The following is an 18,507-nucleotide window of genomic DNA, read 5'->3' on the forward strand; positions in this document are numbered from 1 at the left end:
GTGGGTTAACTGGTCTAGGAACAGTGGGTTAACTGGTCTAGGAACAGTGGGTTAACTGGTCTAGGAACAGTGGGTTAACTGGTCTAGGAACAGTGGGTTAACTGGTCTAGGAACAGTGGGTTAACTGGTCTGGGAACAGTGGGTTAACTGGTCTAGGAACAGTGGGTTAACTGGTCTAGGAACAGTGGGTTAACTGGTCTAGGAACAGTGGGTTAACTGGTCTAGGAACAGTGGGTTAACTGGTTTAGGAACAGTGGGTTAACTGGTCTAGGAACAGTGGGTTAACTGGTCTAGGAACAGTGGGTTAACTGGTCCAGTAGGAACAGTGGGTTAACTGGTCTAGGAACAGTGGGTTAACTGGTCTAGGAACAGTGGGTTAACTGGTCTAGGAACAGTGGGTTAACTGGTCTAGGAACAGTGGGTTAACTGGTCTAGGAACAGTGGGTTAACTGGTCTAGGAACAGTGGGTTAACTGGTCTAGGAACAGTGGGTTAACTGGTCTAGGAACAGTGGGTTAACTGGTCTAGGAACAGTGGGTTAACTGGTCTAGGAACAGTGGGTTAACTGGTCTAGGAACAGTGGGTTAACTGCCACTTTCAGGGGCAGAACGACAGATTTTTACCTTGTCTGCTCGGGGATTCGAACTTGCAACCCTTTGACGCTCTAACCACTAGGCTATCTGCCTCCCCCTCTAACCACTAGGCTATCTGCCTCCCTCCTCTAACCACTAGGCTATCTGCCTCCCTCCTCTAACCACTAGGCTATCTGCCTCCCCCTCTAACCACTAGTCTACCTGCCTCCCCCTCTAACCACTAGTCTACCTGCCTCCCCCTCTAACCACTAGGCTATCTGCCTCCCCCTCTAACCACTAGGCTATCTGCCTCCCTCCTCTAACCACTAGGCTATCTGCCTCCCTCCTCTAACCACTAGGCTATCTGCCTCCCTCCTCTAACCACTAGTCTACCTGCCTCCCCCTCTAACCACTAGGCTATCTGCCGCCCCCGTCATTGACACCTAGCCTACTGGTCAGTCTGGACACTTTGTCACTTTCCGTTTTCTTTTCATCTTGACAAAAAGACTTTAGATATTGGTGCCTATCACTAATAGCCCAATACTCCTCCAATCGACGGAGAGATTCCTTGTGCTGCTGCTTGACGGGTTTAGAACAAGGCGCTGTGCTAAAGGAAATTCCTATCCGACTGTTTCAGTCTACTATTCTAGGCTTAGTTTTATTATTGATAATACAATTCTAGAGCAAACAGAAAAACGTAACTCGTTCAATTACATGCAGCTGACATTTTTTTATAGACAAGTAGAGAAGTAGAGAAGTAGAGAAGTAGAGAAGTAGAGAAGTAGAGAAGTAGAGAAGTAGAGAAGTAGTAGTAGATATAGTAGAGAAGTAGAGAAGTAGAGAAGTAGAGAAGTAGAGAAGTAGAGAAGTAGAGAAGTAGTAGTAGATATAGTAGAGAAGTAGAGAAGTAGAGAAGTAGAGAAGTAGAGAAGTAGAGAAGTAGAGAAGTAGAGAAGTAGAGAAGTAGAGAAGTAGAGAAGTAGAGATGTAGAGAAGTAGAGAAGTAGTAGTAGATATAGTAGAGAAGTAGAGAAGTAGAGAAGTAGTAGTAGATATAGTAGAGAAGTAGAGAAGTAGAGAAGTAGAGAAGTAGAGAAGTAGTAGTAGATATAGTAGAGAAGTAGAGAAGTAGAGAAGTAGAGAAGTAGTAGTAGATATAGTAGAGAAGTAGAGAAGTAGAGAAGTAGAGAAGTAGTAGTAGATATAGTAGAGAAGTAGAGAAGTAGTAGTAGATATAGTAGAGAAGTAGAGAAGTAGAGAAGTAGAGAAGTAGAGAAGTAGAGAAGTAGAGAAGTAGAGAAGTAGAGAAGTAGAGAAGTAGAGAAGTAGAGAAGTAGTAGTAGATATAGTAGAGCCTGTTTTCAGACACGTTTAAACAGACAGTCGTGTGTGTGTGTGTGTGTGTGTGTGTGTGTGTGTGCTCACACACGGACAAAAGAGTTGCCGAATAAGGAGTTCTCTGCAGCATTCGGTTGACGGCGGTGCTTCGGTGTCTGAGAAAAGGGACCTATATTTTTTTTGTAGTCTCGTGTTTACGACGTGTGGATGTGTTTTTCCTGACTTCATGCCCGTGACAGAGGGAAATGTGTCTGTGATACAGACCTTGGTTCCAGGTGGTCCTCTCAGCCCCGGCAGACCCATCAGCCCCAGCTCTCCTTTCTCTCCCTGGAACCAGAAGGTTAATTCACCTGAGTGTTGTTGACACAGGGAGACCGTCATAGTGAGGGATTCATTATGGGGGGGGACTTACCTTGGGTCCCTCTGGACCGGGCCACCCGGCTGGTCCCTGTCTCCCTGGTAACCCAGGAGGACCAGTACGACCCTGGAGTACACACACACACACACATACGACCCTGGAGTATTGGTACACACACATCAACTTGAGTTGGATCTAAAGACAATCATTTAGGGTGCAACAGACCAAAGAAAAAATATTCTCATCCATCAAACACACAGCATTATTTTGAGCCTTCCTCCCCTCAGCAGACTCTACTGTTAAAAAAGAAGAAGAAGTTTCTTAAACAGCTCTTCCCCGGTTCCTTGGTGAACAAGAGATGTGTTTTCTGTCAATATACCTGGTCAAATAATGGTAATAAACAACTTCAAGGGGCCCCGTAAAATTATATTTTCTATTTTCCGGAATTCTGTTTTCTTTGTTTTATTTTTCCTGGCTTTCAATTATTATTATTATTATTATTTATTTTTTTACTCTCAATATTACGATTATTCATAGCGAAAACAACGAAAATGTATGTTCTGAGTCCATGTCAATGCTTAAATCACAAACAAAAACGAAACAAATGAGTATTTTTTGAGTGTAATTCCCCTTTAATTGTGCATTAAGAAAGAGAGGGAATGTATTGGTCTTGTGATATTTCTGATAGGCCTACGGCTCATGGCAGAGCTTTGCTAAAACAGTGATCACCAAGTTGACACAAATATTCACAATATCTTTCTGTCAGGTAAGCCTACTTTTTGTGGAAACAATTTATGTCAACCCACAAGACCGCTATCATTACTAGCATCGCTAATTGGCTAAAAAAACGGAGTGATTGACAAATGTGCACACCAATCAGACAGACAGGAGCAATATTGCTAGACATTAATTGGCAGATATTGTGTTAGGTTTGGCTTTTTAAGCCAATCGTGGTTAACCAGGGGCGGGATAGGTAAGCCGGGAGCTTTATGTTTCTGACAGTTTGCGATGGAACACATTTGAAAAATGCATGTACTTTCAGAACTGCTTGGCGAGCCAATCATAGGTGGGCTGGTAGCTATTTGATAGCGATCCCTGAGCGAATATATTATCTGCTACAGAGTGTGTATTCCTTCAGCTCAGTGTCATTAACCAGTGGGCTTTAGAGTGGGGTGTGGTGTGTGTGGCCAGAATGTCTTAGTGATTTACCATAGAGAACACAAGCACTCAGGGAGATTAGAACTGCAGAGGGGGATGCAGTACACACACACACACACACACACACACACACACACACACACACACACACACACACACACACACACACACACACGCACACGCACACGCACACACACACACACACAGTTGATGGACCAGAGCCAAGAAGGAGAGAGAGACACTGCGGAGGAGAAGGAGAGAGACACTGTAGAGGAGAAGGAGAGAGACACTGCGGAGGAGAAGGAGAGAGACACTGCAGAGGAGAAGGAGAGAGACACTGCAGAGGACAGGGATAGAGACACTGCAGAGGAGAAGGAGAGAGACACTGCAGAGGAGAAAGAGAGAGACACTGTAGAGGACAGGGAGAGAGACACTGCAGAGGACAGGGAGAGAGACACTGCGGAGAAGAAGGAGAGAGACACTGCAGAGGACAGGGATAGAGACACTGCAGAGGAGAAGGAGAGAGACACTGCAGAGGAGAAAGAGAGAGACACTGTAGAGGACAGGGAGAGAGACACTGCAGAGGACAGGGAGAGAGACACTGCAGAGGACAGGGAAAGAGACACTGCAGAGGAGAAGGAGAGACTGTAGAGGACAGGGAGAGAGACACTGCAGAGGACAGGGAGAGAGACACTGCAGAGGACAGGGAAAGAGACACTGCAGAGGAGAAGGAGAGAGACTGTAGAGGACAGGGAGAGAGACACTGCAGAGGACAGGGAGAGAGACAATGCAGAGGACAGAGAGAGAGACACTGCAGAGGACAGGGAGAGAGACACTGCAAAGGAGAAAGAGAGAGACACTGCAGAGGACAGGGAGAGAGACACTGCAGAGGACAGAGAAAGAGATACTGCAGAGGAGAAGAAGAGAGACACTGCAGAAGAGAAGGAGAGAGACACTGCAGAGGAGAAAGAGAGAGACACTGCAGAGGACAGGGAGAGAGACACTGCAGAGGACAGGGAGAGAGACACTGCAGAGGAGAAAGAGAGAGACACTGCAGAGGACAGGGAGAGAGACACTGCAGAGGACAGGGAGAGAGACACTGCAGAGGAAAGGGAAAGAGACACTGCAGAGGACAGGGAAAGAGACACTGCAGAGGAGAAGGAGAGAGACTGTAGAGGACAGGGAGAGAGACACTGCAGAGGACAGGGAGAGAGACACTGCAGAGGACAGGGAGAGAGACACTGCAGAGGACAGGGAAAGAGACACTGCAGAGGAGAAGGAGAGATACTGTAGAGGACAGGGAGAGAGACACTGCAGAGGACAGGGAGAGAGACACTGCAGAGGACAGGGAAAGAGACACTGCAGAGGAGAAGGAGAGAGACTGCAGAGGACAGGGAGAGAGACACTGCAGAAGAGAAGGAGAGATACACTGCAGAGGAGGGAAAGAGACACTGCAGAAGAGAAGAAAAGAGACTGCAGAGGAGGGAGAGAGACACTGCAGAGGACAGGGAAAGAGATACTGCAGAGGAGAAGGAGAGAGACATTGCAGAAGAGAAGGAGAGAGACACTGCAGAGGAGAAAGAGAGAGACACTGCAGAGGACAGGGAGAGAGACACTGCAGAGGACAGGGAGAGAGACACTGCAGAGGACAGGGAAAGAGACACTGCAGAGGAGAAGGAGAGACTGTAGAGGACAGGGAGAGAGACACTGCAGAGGACAGGGAGAGAGACACTGCAGAGGACAGGGAAAGAGACACTGCAGAGGAGAAGGAGAGAGACTGTAGAGGACAGGGAGAGAGACACTGCAGAGGACAGAGAGAGAGACACTGCAGAGGACAGGGAGAGAGACACTGCAAAGGAGAAAGAGAGAGACACTGCAGAGGACAGGGAGAGAGACACTGCAGAGGACAGAGAAAGAGATACTGCAGAGGAGAAGAAGAGAGACACTGCAGAAGAGAAGGAGAGAGACACTGCAGAGGAGAAAGAGAGAGACACTGCAGAGGACAGGGAGAGAGACACTGCAGAGGACAGGGAGAGAGACACTGCAGAGGAGAAAGAGAGAGACACTGCAGAGGACAGGGAGAGAGACACTGCAGAGGACAGGGAGAGAGACACTGCAGAGGAAAGGGAAAGAGACACTGCAGAGGACAGGGAAAGAGACACTGCAGAGGAGAAGGAGAGAGACTGTAGAGGACAGGGAGAGAGACACTGCAGAGGACAGGGAGAGAGACACTGCAGAGGACAGGGAGAGAGACACTGCAGAGGACAGGGAAAGAGACACTGCAGAGGAGAAGGAGAGATACTGTAGAGGACAGGGAGAGAGACACTGCAGAGGACAGGGAGAGAGACACTGCAGAGGACAGGGAAAGAGACACTGCAGAGGAGAAGGAGAGAGACTGCAGAGGACAGGGAGAGAGACACTGCAGAAGAGAAGGAGAAATACACTGCAGAGGAGGGAAAGAGACACTGCAGAAGAGAAGAAAAGAGACTGCAGAGGAGGGAGAGAGACACTGCAGAGGACAGGGAAAGAGATACTGCAGAGGAGAAGGAGAGAGACATTGCAGAAGAGAAGGAGAGAGACACTGCAGAGGAGAAAGAGAGAGACACTGCAGAGGACAGGGAGAGAGACACTGCAGAGGACAGGGAGAGAGACACTGCAGAGGACAGGGAAAGAGACACTGCAGAGGAGAAGGAGAGACTGTAGAGGACAGGGAGAGAGACACTGCAGAGGACAGGGAGAGAGACACTGCAGAGGACAGGGAAAGAGACACTGCAGAGGAGAAGGAGAGAGACTGTAGAGGACAGGGAGAGAGACACTGCAGAGGACAGGGAGAGAGACAATGCAGAGGACAGAGAGAGAGACACTGCAGAGGACAGGGAAAGAGACACTGCAGAGGAGAAGGAGAGAGACTGTAGAGGACAGGGAGAGAGACACTGCAGAGGACAGGGAGAGAGACACTGCAGAGGACAGGGAAAGAGACACTGCTGAGTAGAAGGAGAGAGACTGCAGAGGACAGGGAGAGAGACACTGCAGAGGACAGGGAAAGAGACACTGCAGAAGAGAAGGAGAGAGACTGCAGAGGAGGGAGAGAGAGAGAGAGAGAGAGAGAGAGGGAGAGGTAGAGGGAGAGATGGGCGAGGGAGCGAGAGGAGGAGTGTCTCACCTTTGACCCTGGTCGTCCGATTTCTCCCTGGAGGACGAGAAGAAATGAGGAATGAGGAGACGTGTGTTCATTAGTACTCACCGAGAAGGATGACAAAAACACACACACACACACACACACACACACACACACACACACACACACACACACACACGATGAGTCTCTAATGGTGTCGAAAACATTAGAGGTCAGACAAGGCATACATCTCTCTCACGCACAGAAACAGAAACACGGACATGTTGACAGACAGACAGACAGACACAGACAGACATGTTGACAGACAGACAGACAGACAGACAGACATGTTGACAGACAGACAGACAGACAGACAGACAGACAGACAGACAGACAGACAGACAGACAGACAGACAGACAGACAGACACACAGACATGTTGACAGACACACAGACATGTTGACAGACAGACAGACAGACAGACACCAGGGCTTCTGTTTGGAAAACGTGGCTCCGGACAAGACATATGCATTGGTTCAATAACCTGATGTCGGGCGTCCAACCACAGTTCTCAGAAGGACAGAAATCACATTCAGTTTATGGTCATGCATCTTTTAACAGAACATGTAACTCAGATTCCACTGCGTGAGTCATTCTTAAGGATTTCCGATGAGTAGTAGGTGATAGAAGATACACGAGGCGCGTCCATAAGGCCAGGTGAAACCAAAGCTTTTCCTAAAGTAAATTGAATTAAATGGCCAAAATGATTTAGCTTAATTATCTTACTCCTGTCTTTGCCACTGAGGATCATTAACTTTATTAGTTTTGTTTTATAAAGCTGTGGATTGTTTTAAATCGCATAGACTACAGTTGGAAGGGCCTGCAATGTGGGCAGAGAGCGCAGCAAATGCCAAAATACATTGATTGTTGAGTTGCAACTGTCAGTGAGTTGTCAGGGCGACCCCGTCAGTGAGTTGTCAGGGCGACCCCGTCAGTGAGTTGTCAGGGCGACCCCGTCAGTGAGTTGTCAGGGCGACCCCGTCAGTGAGTTGTCAGGGCGACCCCGTCAGTGAGTTGTCAGGGCGACCCCGTCAGTGAGTTGTCAGGGCGACCCCGTCAGTGAGTTGTCAGGGCGACCCAGCGAGGCATTTCGAAAATACAATCGACGGAAAAAGAAAAAAATAAACAGTTTGGAAAACAAAATCGCTGTAAAGAGAAGAGAATGAAAACAGTCCGATCTGTCTTTTGGTTCATTTAAATTCTCAATTTAACTGAGCAAAAAGCTGTCTTATTGGCAGCAGCGGAGAACACTGGCCGTGTCCCCGGTTAGTTTTGCAATGTTCACTGTATTTTTCAATGGGGTGGCAGGTAGCCTAGTGGTCAGAGCATTGGGCTAGTAACCAGAAGGTTGCAAGTTCAAATCCCCAAGCTGACAAGATACACATCTGTCGTTCTGCCCCTGAACAGGCAGTTAACCCACTAGGCCGTCATTGAAAATAAGAATTTGTTCTTAACTGACTAGCCTAGTTAAATAAAAAACTTTGTTTTTGGAGGATAATCTCCTCCTCCATGTTGTATTTGAGTCTCCCCAGCCTGGAGGTGTGTTAGGTCATTGTCCTGTTGAAAAACAAATGACAGTCCCACTAAGCGCAAACCAGATGGGATGGCGTATCGCTGCAGAAGGCTGTGCTGATTAAGTGTGCCTTGAATTCTAAATTATTCACTGACAGTGTCACCAGAAAAGCCTGATCACACCTCCTCCTCCATGCTTCACGATGGGAACCACACATGCGGAGATCATCTGATCACCTACTCTGCGTGTCACAAAGACACAGCGGTTGGAACCAAAACTCTTAAATTTGGACTCATCAGTCAAAACAACAGATTCCCTTCAGTCTAATGTCCATCGCTCGTGTTTCTTGGCCCAAGCAAGTCTCTTCTTCTTATTGTTGTCCTTTAGTAGTGGTTTCTTTGCAGCAATTCAACCATGAAGGCCTGATTCACGCAGTCTCCTCTGAACAGTTGAGATGTTGAGATGTGCCTGTTACTTAAACTCTGTGAAGCATTTATTTGGGCTGGTAACTCTAATGAACTTAACCTCTGCAGCAGAGGTAACTCTGGGTCTTCCTCTCCTGTGGCGGTCCTCAGGAGAGCCAGTTACATGATAGCACTTGATGATTTTTGCAACTGCACTTGAAGAAACGTTCAAAGTTATCGAAATGTTCTGTATAGACCGACCTTTATGTCTTAAAGTAATGAAGGTCTGTCATTTCTCTTTGCTTATTTGAGCTGTTCTTGCCAAAACATAGACTGGGGTTGTATTCCACCTTGTCACAACACAACAGATAAAAAAAGTCAAAATAAAGAAAAACCCTTGACTGAGTAGGTGTGTCCAAGCTTTTGACTGGCAAGGTACATATTTCACTCCAGCAGCTACAGACAGCTGTTTGAGTTGTTTCAGCAGCTACAGACAGCTGTTTGAGTGGTTTCAGCAGCTACAGGCAGCTGTTTGAGTGGTTTCAGCAGCTACAGGCAGCTGTTTGAGTGGTTTCAGCAGCTACAGGCAGCTGTTTGAGTGGTTTCAGCAGCTACAGGCAGCTGTTTGAGTGGTTTCAGCAGCTACAGACAGCTGTTTGAGTTGTTTCAGCAGTTCTCACACTACATCTACTGATATTTAGAACAATGAATAGGTTAAAATGCATTATTTCGCAATGGGATTTTTCTCCCCAGACAATTGGCCAGCGTCGATTTTATACTTAACAAAATTATAAACACAACATGTAAAATGTTGGTACCATGTTTCCTGAACTGAAATTAAAGATCCCAGAAATGTTCCATACACACAAAAATATGATTTGTCTGATAATTTTGAGCACAACTTTGTTTACATGGCTGATAGTGAGCAGCCCACGACTTCCACATCCGGCTTCTTCACCTGCGGGATCGTCTGAGACCAGACACCTGGACAGACGATGAAACTGTGGCACAACCAAAGAATTTCTGTACAAACTGTCAGAAACTGTTTCAGGAAAGCTCATCTGCATACTCGTCGTCCTCACCAGGGTCTTGACGTAACTGACTTCAGTGGGCAAATTCTCAGCTTCGATGGCCACTGGCACGCTGGATAAGTGTGCTCTTCACGGATTAATCCGTGACAAACGTACCGAGCAGATAGCAGACAGCGTGTCATACTCATCAGACATGTCACCCGTTGAGCACGTTTGGGATGCTCTGGATCGACGTGTACGACAGCGTGTTCCAGTTCCCGCCAATATCCAGCCACTTCACACAGCCAATGAAGAGAAGTGGGACAACATTCCACAGGCCACAATCAACATCCCTGATCAACTCTATGTGAAGGAGATGTGTCGCGTTGCATGAGGCGAATGGTGGTCACACCAGATAATGGCGTATCTGTGACAAACAGACGCATATTTGTATTCCCTGCCATAGATGTAGGGCCTAATGAGTGTGTATTTAAATTGACTGATTTCCTTACATTTGGAAAGTATTCAGACCCCTTTCCTTTTTCCACATCCTTATATTAAAGTCAATTAAATAAAACGTGTTCCTCATCAATCTACCCTATAATGACAAAGCGAAAACAGGTTTTTATACATTTTTTTTTTTTTACAAATGTATAAAAAAAAAACTAAACAGAAATACCTTTATTTCCATAAGTATTCAGACCCTTTGCTATGACACTTGACACTGAGCTCAGGTGCTTCCTGTTTCCATTTATCATTGTTGTTTCTACAACTTGATTGGAGTCCACCTGTGGTAAATTCAATGGATTGGAAATTATTTGGAAAGGCACACACCTGTCTATATAAGGTCTCACAGTTGACAGTGCATGTCAGAGCAAAAACCAGGCCATGAGGTCGAAGGAATTGTCCGTAGATCTCCAAAACAGGATTGTGTCGAGGTACAGATCTGGGGAAGGGTACCAAAAAAATTCTACAGCATTGAAGGTCCCCAAGAACACAGTGGCCTCCATCATTCAGTTTTTAATTTTGAATTAAAAAAAATAAAAAATCTAAAAACCTGTTTTTGCTTTGTCATTATGGTGTTTAGTTTGATGAGTTAAAAAAATATATATTTTAGAATAAGGCTGTAAAATAATTTTTTTGGGGGAAAAGTCAAGGGGTCTGAATACTTTCCGAAGGTCTGGACTGTAACTGTGAAGTTGTTGCATGTTGCGTTTATATTTTTGTTCAGTGTCTTTAAATGCTTTTACCGGCTACCTGAAACCCTGGTATATACACACACACACACACACACACACACACACACACACACACACACACACACACACACACACACACACACATACGCATGCACACACACAGACAGACAGACAACATATTCACCTTGTCTCCCTTTGGTCCACTAATTCCTGGCATTCCACTGGGACCCTGAAAACACAATTAATATACACCTCACACATTTATAATGACACACACACACACACACACACACACACACACACACACACACACACACACACACACACACACACACACACACACACACACACACACACACACACACACACACCTCTGGTCCTGGGGGTCCCTTGGGTCCCTGGGGTCCTGGTTTACATCCATGGATCACAGGCAGATGTTTATACCTCTGCTCTTCCTCCTCCTCTACTCCTCCTCCTCCTCCTCCTCCTCCCTCTTTCACTGGGTAGTCAACCTTCAAACAGAAGTTACGTAAAAGTGGCTGACTGAACAGGGCATCAAACATGAGCGGTCTGTGTGCCTCAGTAATGTGAGCTAAAGCCTAAAGGCTCTGGAGGATAACAGTATTCAGGACAAGTAATGGTGTGTCTGTGTACTGCAGGGAAACGTGTGTCTGTGTACTGTAGGGAAACACGTGTCTGTGTACTGCAGGGAAACGTGTCTGTGTACTGCAGGGAAACGTGTGTCTGTGTACTGCAGGGAAACACGTGTCTGTGTACTGCAGGGAAACGTGTCTGTGTACTGCAGGGAAACGTGTGTCTGTGTACTGCAGGGAAACACGTGTCTGTGTACTGCAGGGAAACGTGTCTGTGTACTGCAGGGAAACGTGTGTCTGTGTACTGCAGGGAAACACGTGTCTGTGTACTGCAGGGAAACGTGTCTGTGTACTGCAGGGAAACGTGTCTGTGTACTGCAGGGAAACACGTGTCTGTGTACTGCAGGGAAACATGTGTCTGTGTACTGCAGGGAAACTTATCTGTGTACTGCAGGGAAACGTGTCTGTGTATCATTGGAGGATCCTCAGAGGAGGAAGGGGAGGACCATCCTAGCTAGCTGTCTATAACAGAGGGATGCCATGTTAGCTAGCTGGCTATAACAGAGGGATTCTATGTTAGCAAGCTGGCTATAACAGAGGGATGCCATGTTAGCTAGCTGGCTATAACAGAGGGATGCCATGTTAGCTAGCTGGCTATAACAGAGGGATGCTATGTTAGCTAGCTGGCTATAACAGAGGGATGCTATGTTAGCTAGCTGGCTATAACAGAGGGATGCTATGTTAGCTAGCTGGCTATAACAGAGGGATGCTATGTTAGCTAGCTGGCTATAACAGAGGGATGCTATGTTAGCTAGCTGGCTATAACAGAGGGATGCTATGTTAGCTAGCTGGCTATAACAGAGGGATGCTATGTTAGCTAGCTGGCTATGACAGAGGGATGCTATGTTAGCTAGCTGGCTATAACAGAGGGATGCTATGTTAGCTAGCTAGCTATAACAGAGGGATGCTATGTTAGCTAGCTGGCAATAACAGAGGGATGCTATGTTAGCTAGCTGGCTATAACAGAGGGATGCTATGTTAGCTAGCTGGCTATGACAGAGGGATGCTATGTTAGCTAGCTGGCTATGACAGAGGGATGCTATGTTAGCTAGCTGGCTATGACTTTCCAACACAACACTGGAACTCTTCCAAGGCAAAGTAAGCTTTTGGTTCCACTAATTTATTGCCACCGGGGCCTGCCGGTGTGTCTGCCTACTGACTGTACATTAACGTCACTGCGTGATTGTAGCGGGTTTACGAACGCGTTAGTTCTAGTAGCTATGTTGACTATGACATTACTCTATCTAATATAGTGACAACGGTGTAGGCTGTGTAACGTTAGCGGTTTGGCTTGAAAAGGTGTTTTTCTCCCCTGGTCACATTCAGCTGATGTGTTGTACATTGAAGTCTGCCGATTCGGTTGAAAAACGTTTCTTCAACGGAAGCAAACGGAACAAAACGGAGATAAACATACCTGAATCATCTTTTGGACTGATGATTACAGGCAAGAGTGTGAAAGGCGTTATTGAATGTTACTGTTTGACCATGTGTCACTGCCTGTCACCTCAAACTTGTCTCTCGACGTGTGTGCACCTACGTTGTAAACTTTCATCATAGACTAGGTTGTAACAACCTCATGATGGATACGGTGTAATAACCTAAACCTACCGATGTTACATTGAACTGGGTGAATATGAATGACAGTAACCCAAACCTACCACTGTTACATTGGACTGGGTGAATGACAGTAACCTAAACCTGTCACTGTTACATTGGACTGGGTGAATGACAGTAACCTAAACCTGTCACTGTTACATTGGACTGGGTGAATGACAGTAACCTAAACCTGTCACTGTTACATTGAACTGGGTGAATATGAATGACAGTAACCTAAACCTGTCACTGTTACATTGGACTGGGTGAATGACAGTAACCTAAACCTGTCACTGTTACATTGAACTGGGTGAATATGAATGACAGTAACCTAAACCTGTCACTGTTACATTGAACTGGGTGAATGGAATATGAATGACAGTAACCTAAACCTATCACTGTTACATTGGGCTGGGTGAATATGAATGACAGTAACCTAAACCTGTCACCGTTAGATTGAACTGGGTGAATATGAATGACAGTAACCTAAACCTGTCACTGTTACATTGAACTGGGTGAATATGAATGACAGTAACCTAAACCTATCACTGTTACATTGAACTGGGTGAATATGAATGACAGTAACCTAAACCTGTCACTGTTACATTGAACTGGGTGAATATGAATGACAGTAACCTAAACCTGTCACTGTTACATTGAACTGGGTGAATATGAATGACATTAACCTAAACCTGTCACTGTTACATTGAACTGGGTGAATATGAATGACAGTAACCTAAACCTATCGATGTTACATTGAACTGGGTGAATATGAATGACAGTAACCTAAACCTGTCACTGTTACATTGAACTGGGTGAATATGAATGACAGTAACCTAAACCTATCACTGTTACATTGAACTGGGTGAATATGAATGACAGTAACCCAAACCTGTCACTGTTACATTGAACTGGGTGAATATAAATGACAGTAACCTAAACCTGTCACTGAACTGGGTTAATATGAATGACAGTAACCCAAACCTGTCACTGTTACATTGAACTGGGTGAATATGAATGACAGTATCCTAAACCTATCACTGTTACATTGAACTGGGTGAATATGAATGACAGTAACCCAAACCTGTCACTGTTACATTGAACTGGGTGAATATGAATGACAGTAACCTAAACCTATCACTGTTACATTGAACTGGGTGAATGGAATATGAATGACAGTCATCCAATATGCTGTAATAGAAATAAATGCTCATGAAAAAAACGAATTGTCCTCCCTCATCTTAAACGGCACCGACTGCCACTGGTGTGTACTGCAGGGAAATGTGTGTGTGTGTGTGTGTGTGTACTGTAGGGAAACAAATGGATACACAAAGGCTGTAGTCACTAGTCACTAGTAGAAACTCGGGCTGTGTGTGTGTGTGTGTGTGTGTGTGTGTGTGTGTGTGTTTAACCTCACCGTAGTCCCTCGCTTCCAGAGCAGGGAGGGTGGAGGGAAGAGTGGGGGTGGGGGAGGGGCCAGGAGACAGCAGGGGTCAAACATCATTGGCTCATCCAAGGACCTGAGGGCTGACAGACACACGGCAGAACCAATGACAGAGCGCCATTTAAGATAAATCAATAAAACTCCAAACACAAGCTGGATAAGTGAAGGGTGTGTGTGTGTGTGTGTGTGTGTGTGTGTGTGCGCGTCCTTGAGTTACGTAACAACGGTCAGAGTGACAACTCCTCTCACACACACACACACACACACACACACACACACACACACACACACACACACACACACACACACACTGCAGTCTTACCTGTTTGAGCATTGAGCATATGGTCTAAGTGGTGGTGTGAAGACAGGGTCCATGTCTGGCAGAGGAGGAGCTGAAGACACAGAACTATCCAGACCATCTCCATCTGTTGGTGCAGCGACAGCTGTCAGCCTTTAGACAAAGTGTCCGGTTTTTAATGTACTTAAGTACAGTCGTGGAACGACAACTCAACTGCCATACTTTAGTCAAAGCAAAAAGTGAAATTAAATACTACTATATCAAACTCCCCCCTGTCACCTCTCTCTCTCTCTGTCTCCTCCCCTCTCACCTCTCCCTGCCACCTCTCTCTCTCTCTGTCTCCTCCCCTCTCACCTCTCCCTGCCACCTTTCTCTCTCTCTCTCTCCCTCTCTCTCTCTCTCTCTCTCTCTCTCTCCCCCTCTCTCTCTCTCTCTCTCTCTCTCTCTCTCTCCTCCCCTGTCACCTCTCCCTGCCACCTCTCTCTCTCTCCTCCCCTGTCACCTCTCCCTGCCACCTCTCTCTCTCTCTCTCTCTCTCTCTCTCTCTCTCTCTCTCTCCCCCTCTCTCTCTCTCTCCTCCCCTGTCACCTCTTCTTCTCCTCTAAATGTTACCAAAACCTTTTCTCTGTTATTCCAGGTATTGACAGCAGTAACAGGACACAGCGCCGGTTACCTCTTGAAGCTTGTCTCTCTGCTGATATCAAAACATCTTGTGTTTCAGTTTCAACACCTGCAACACCTGCGTTTTGTAATGCCAACACCTGCATTTTGTAATGCAATGCATACATATAGATAAGAAACAACAGTGTAACAGTGTGCCCTTACCTTGAGGTTATTCTGTATTCTGTATTCTGTATTCTGTATCCACGTCGACTCCACTCCTGGAGATCTTTTAGTCTCTTAAATAAAAGCTCTTCAAGTAGCGTGATTATTTCCTCGTATTCTTCTCCCTCTCCCTCTCCTTCCTTGACATGTACGCGTAAGCTAATGTATCCTTTAATAACGGCCCAATAACGTCACAGTTAAATTAAAGGGAGGGACCTTTAATTTGGTGCGACAGTGTGGAGCTGCGTTCCTCCAGCACCGAAGAGTACTGGCTGCCAGTGGCTGGAGGCAAGGCACAACTCTGCACATTTCTGTGCATATGAAATCTGCCGGTGGGAATGCAGCATATCCTAAAAACATAGTGCGATAGATGCCCAATATATAATAGCCACTGCCACCTAGTGGAATTATCACGAATAAAACAAAAAAACTAGACAACTAACACGCTTGCCTTTCTTGCACTAACTACCACTTGTCTTTTCTCACTAGCACTGATGTTGACTACTGACTCCTGACTGTTGACTACTGATTGTTGACTACTGACTGTTGACTACTGATTGTTGACTACTGACTGTTGACTACTGACTGTTGACTACTGATTGTTGACTACTGATTGTTGACTACTGACTGTTGACTACTGATTGTTGACTACTGATTGTTGACTACTGACTGTTGACTACTGATTGTTGACTACTGATTGTTGACTACTGATTGTTGACTACTGATTGTTGACTACTGACTGTTGACTACTGATTGTTGACTGCTGACTGTTGACTGCTGACTGTTGACTGCTGACTGTTGACTACTGACTGTTGACTACTGACTGTTGACTGCTGACTGTTGACTACTGACTGTTGACGGTTGACTACTGACTGTTGACTACTGACTGTTGACTGCTACCTACTGACTACTGACTGTTGACTACTGACAGTTGACTACTGACAGTTGACTGTTGACTACTGACTGTTGACTACTGACTGTTAACTACTGACTGTTGACTACTGAAAGTTGACTACTGACTGTTGACTGTTGACTACTGACTGTTGACTGCTGACTACTGACTGTTGACTGCTGACTACTGTCTGTGACTACTAACTTCTGACTGCTGACTGTTGACTACTGACTGTTGACTACTGACTGTTGACTGCTGACTGTTGACTACTGACTACTGACTGTTAACTACTGACTGTTGACTACGGACTGTTGACTACTGACAGTTGACTACTGACAGTTGACTGTTGACTACTGACTGTTGACTACTGACTGTTGACTGCTGACTACTGACTGTTAACTACTGACTGTTGACTACGGACTGTTGACTACTGACAGTTGACTACTGACAGTTGACTGTTGACTACTGACTGTTGACTACTGACTGTTAACTACTGACAGTTGACTACTGACTGTTGACTACTGAAAGTTGACTACTGACTGTTGACTGTTGACTACTGACTGTTGACTGCTGACTACTGACTGTTGACTGCTGACTATTGACTGTTGACTAACGACTGTTAACTGCTGACAGTTGACTACTGACTGTTGACTACTGAAAGTTGACTACTGACTGGTGACTGTTGACTACTGACTGTTGACTGCTGACTACTGACTGTTGACTACTGACTGTTGACTGTTGACTGCTGACTACTGACTGTTGACTGCTGACTACTGACTGTTGACTGCTGACTACTGACTGTTGACTGTTGACTACTGACTGCTGACTACTGACTGTTGACTGCTGACTATTGACTACTGAAAGTTGACTACTGCCTGTTGACTGTTGACTACTGACTGTTGACTGCTGACTACTGACTGTTGACTGCTGACTATTGACTGTTGACTAACGACTGTTAACTGCTGACTGTTGACTACTGACAGTTGACTGTTGACTACTGACTGTTGACTACTGACTGTTAACTACTGACAGTTGACTACTGACTGTTGACTACTGAAAGTTGACTACTGACTGTTGACTGTTGACTACTGACTGTTGACTGCTGACTACTGACTGTTGACTGCTGACTATTGACTGTTGACTAACGACTGTTAACTGCTGACAGTTGACTACTGACTGTTGACTACTGAAAGTTGACTACTGACTGTTGACTGTTGACTACTGACTGTTGACTGCTGACTACTGACTGTTGACTACTGACTGTTGACTGTTGACTGCTGACTACTGACTGTTGACTGCTGACTACTGACTGTTGACTGCTGACTACTGACTGTTGACTGTTGACTACTGACTGCTGACTACTGACTGTTGACTGCTGACTATTGACTACTGAAAGTTGACTACTGACTGTTGACTGTTGACTACTGACTGTTGACTGCTGACTACTGACTGTTGACTGCTGACTATTGACTGTTGACTAACGACTGTTAACTGCTGACAGTTGACTACTGACTGTTGACTACTGAAAGTTGACTACTGACTGTTGACTGTTGACTACTGACTGCTGACTACTGACTGTTGACTGCTGACTACTGACTGTTGACTGCTGACTACTGACTGTTGACTGTTGACTACTGACTGCTGACTACTGACTGTTGACTGCTGACTATTGACAACTGACAGAGGCTTTATTGAGTCCAATATTTACTTACTAATTTATGACATTGATATGTGGTTGTTTTACCCAGCTATATTAAGATGAATGCTCTAACTGTAGATCGCTCTAGAGAAGAGTGGATCTGTTCAGTTACTCAAAAAAAAAAAAATGAAATTAGTGATACATCCTTTTCACAGATAGTGTATGAAAGTAGGTCCAGATGGTCGCTGTCCACTATGCTGTGGTGCTGAAGTTGGGGATTCAGATTCTGCTGCTGTCACCAGTGGTGCTGAATCTCCCATCGCTGCTACAACAGCTTGTTTTTTTTTTTTTACCTTATACCGCTCGTACCACTACAGTTTCATGAATTTCCCCCATGATATCAGCATTAAGGAGAGACCCTAACCACTGGGGCAA

General features: G+C 45.6%; 1 protein-coding gene across 1 annotated transcript in view; it reads right to left on the reverse strand.

Annotated features, from left to right (window-relative positions):
- LOC139392291 (acetylcholinesterase collagenic tail peptide-like) overlaps nt 1-14,843 on the reverse strand; it is a 31,282-nt gene extending 16,439 nt beyond the window's left edge. The window contains exons 1-7 of the mRNA XM_071140174.1: nt 14,741-14,843; nt 14,392-14,501; nt 11,100-11,240; nt 10,913-10,957; nt 6,589-6,615; nt 2,322-2,393; nt 2,174-2,236 (exon numbers count right to left, since the gene is read on the reverse strand). Coding sequence (XP_070996275.1) covers nt 2,174-2,236; nt 2,322-2,393; nt 6,589-6,615; nt 10,913-10,957; nt 11,100-11,240; nt 14,392-14,501; nt 14,741-14,843 — 561 coding nt within the window. The remainder of the gene's footprint in view (nt 1-2,173; nt 2,237-2,321; nt 2,394-6,588; nt 6,616-10,912; nt 10,958-11,099; nt 11,241-14,391; nt 14,502-14,740) is intronic.
- Nucleotides 14,844-18,507: the final 3,664 nt, after the last annotated feature.

This window comes from Oncorhynchus clarkii, chromosome 32, assembly GCF_045791955.1.
Source record: "Oncorhynchus clarkii lewisi isolate Uvic-CL-2024 chromosome 32, UVic_Ocla_1.0, whole genome shotgun sequence".
Classification (NCBI taxonomy): Eukaryota; Metazoa; Chordata; class Actinopteri; order Salmoniformes; family Salmonidae; genus Oncorhynchus; species Oncorhynchus clarkii.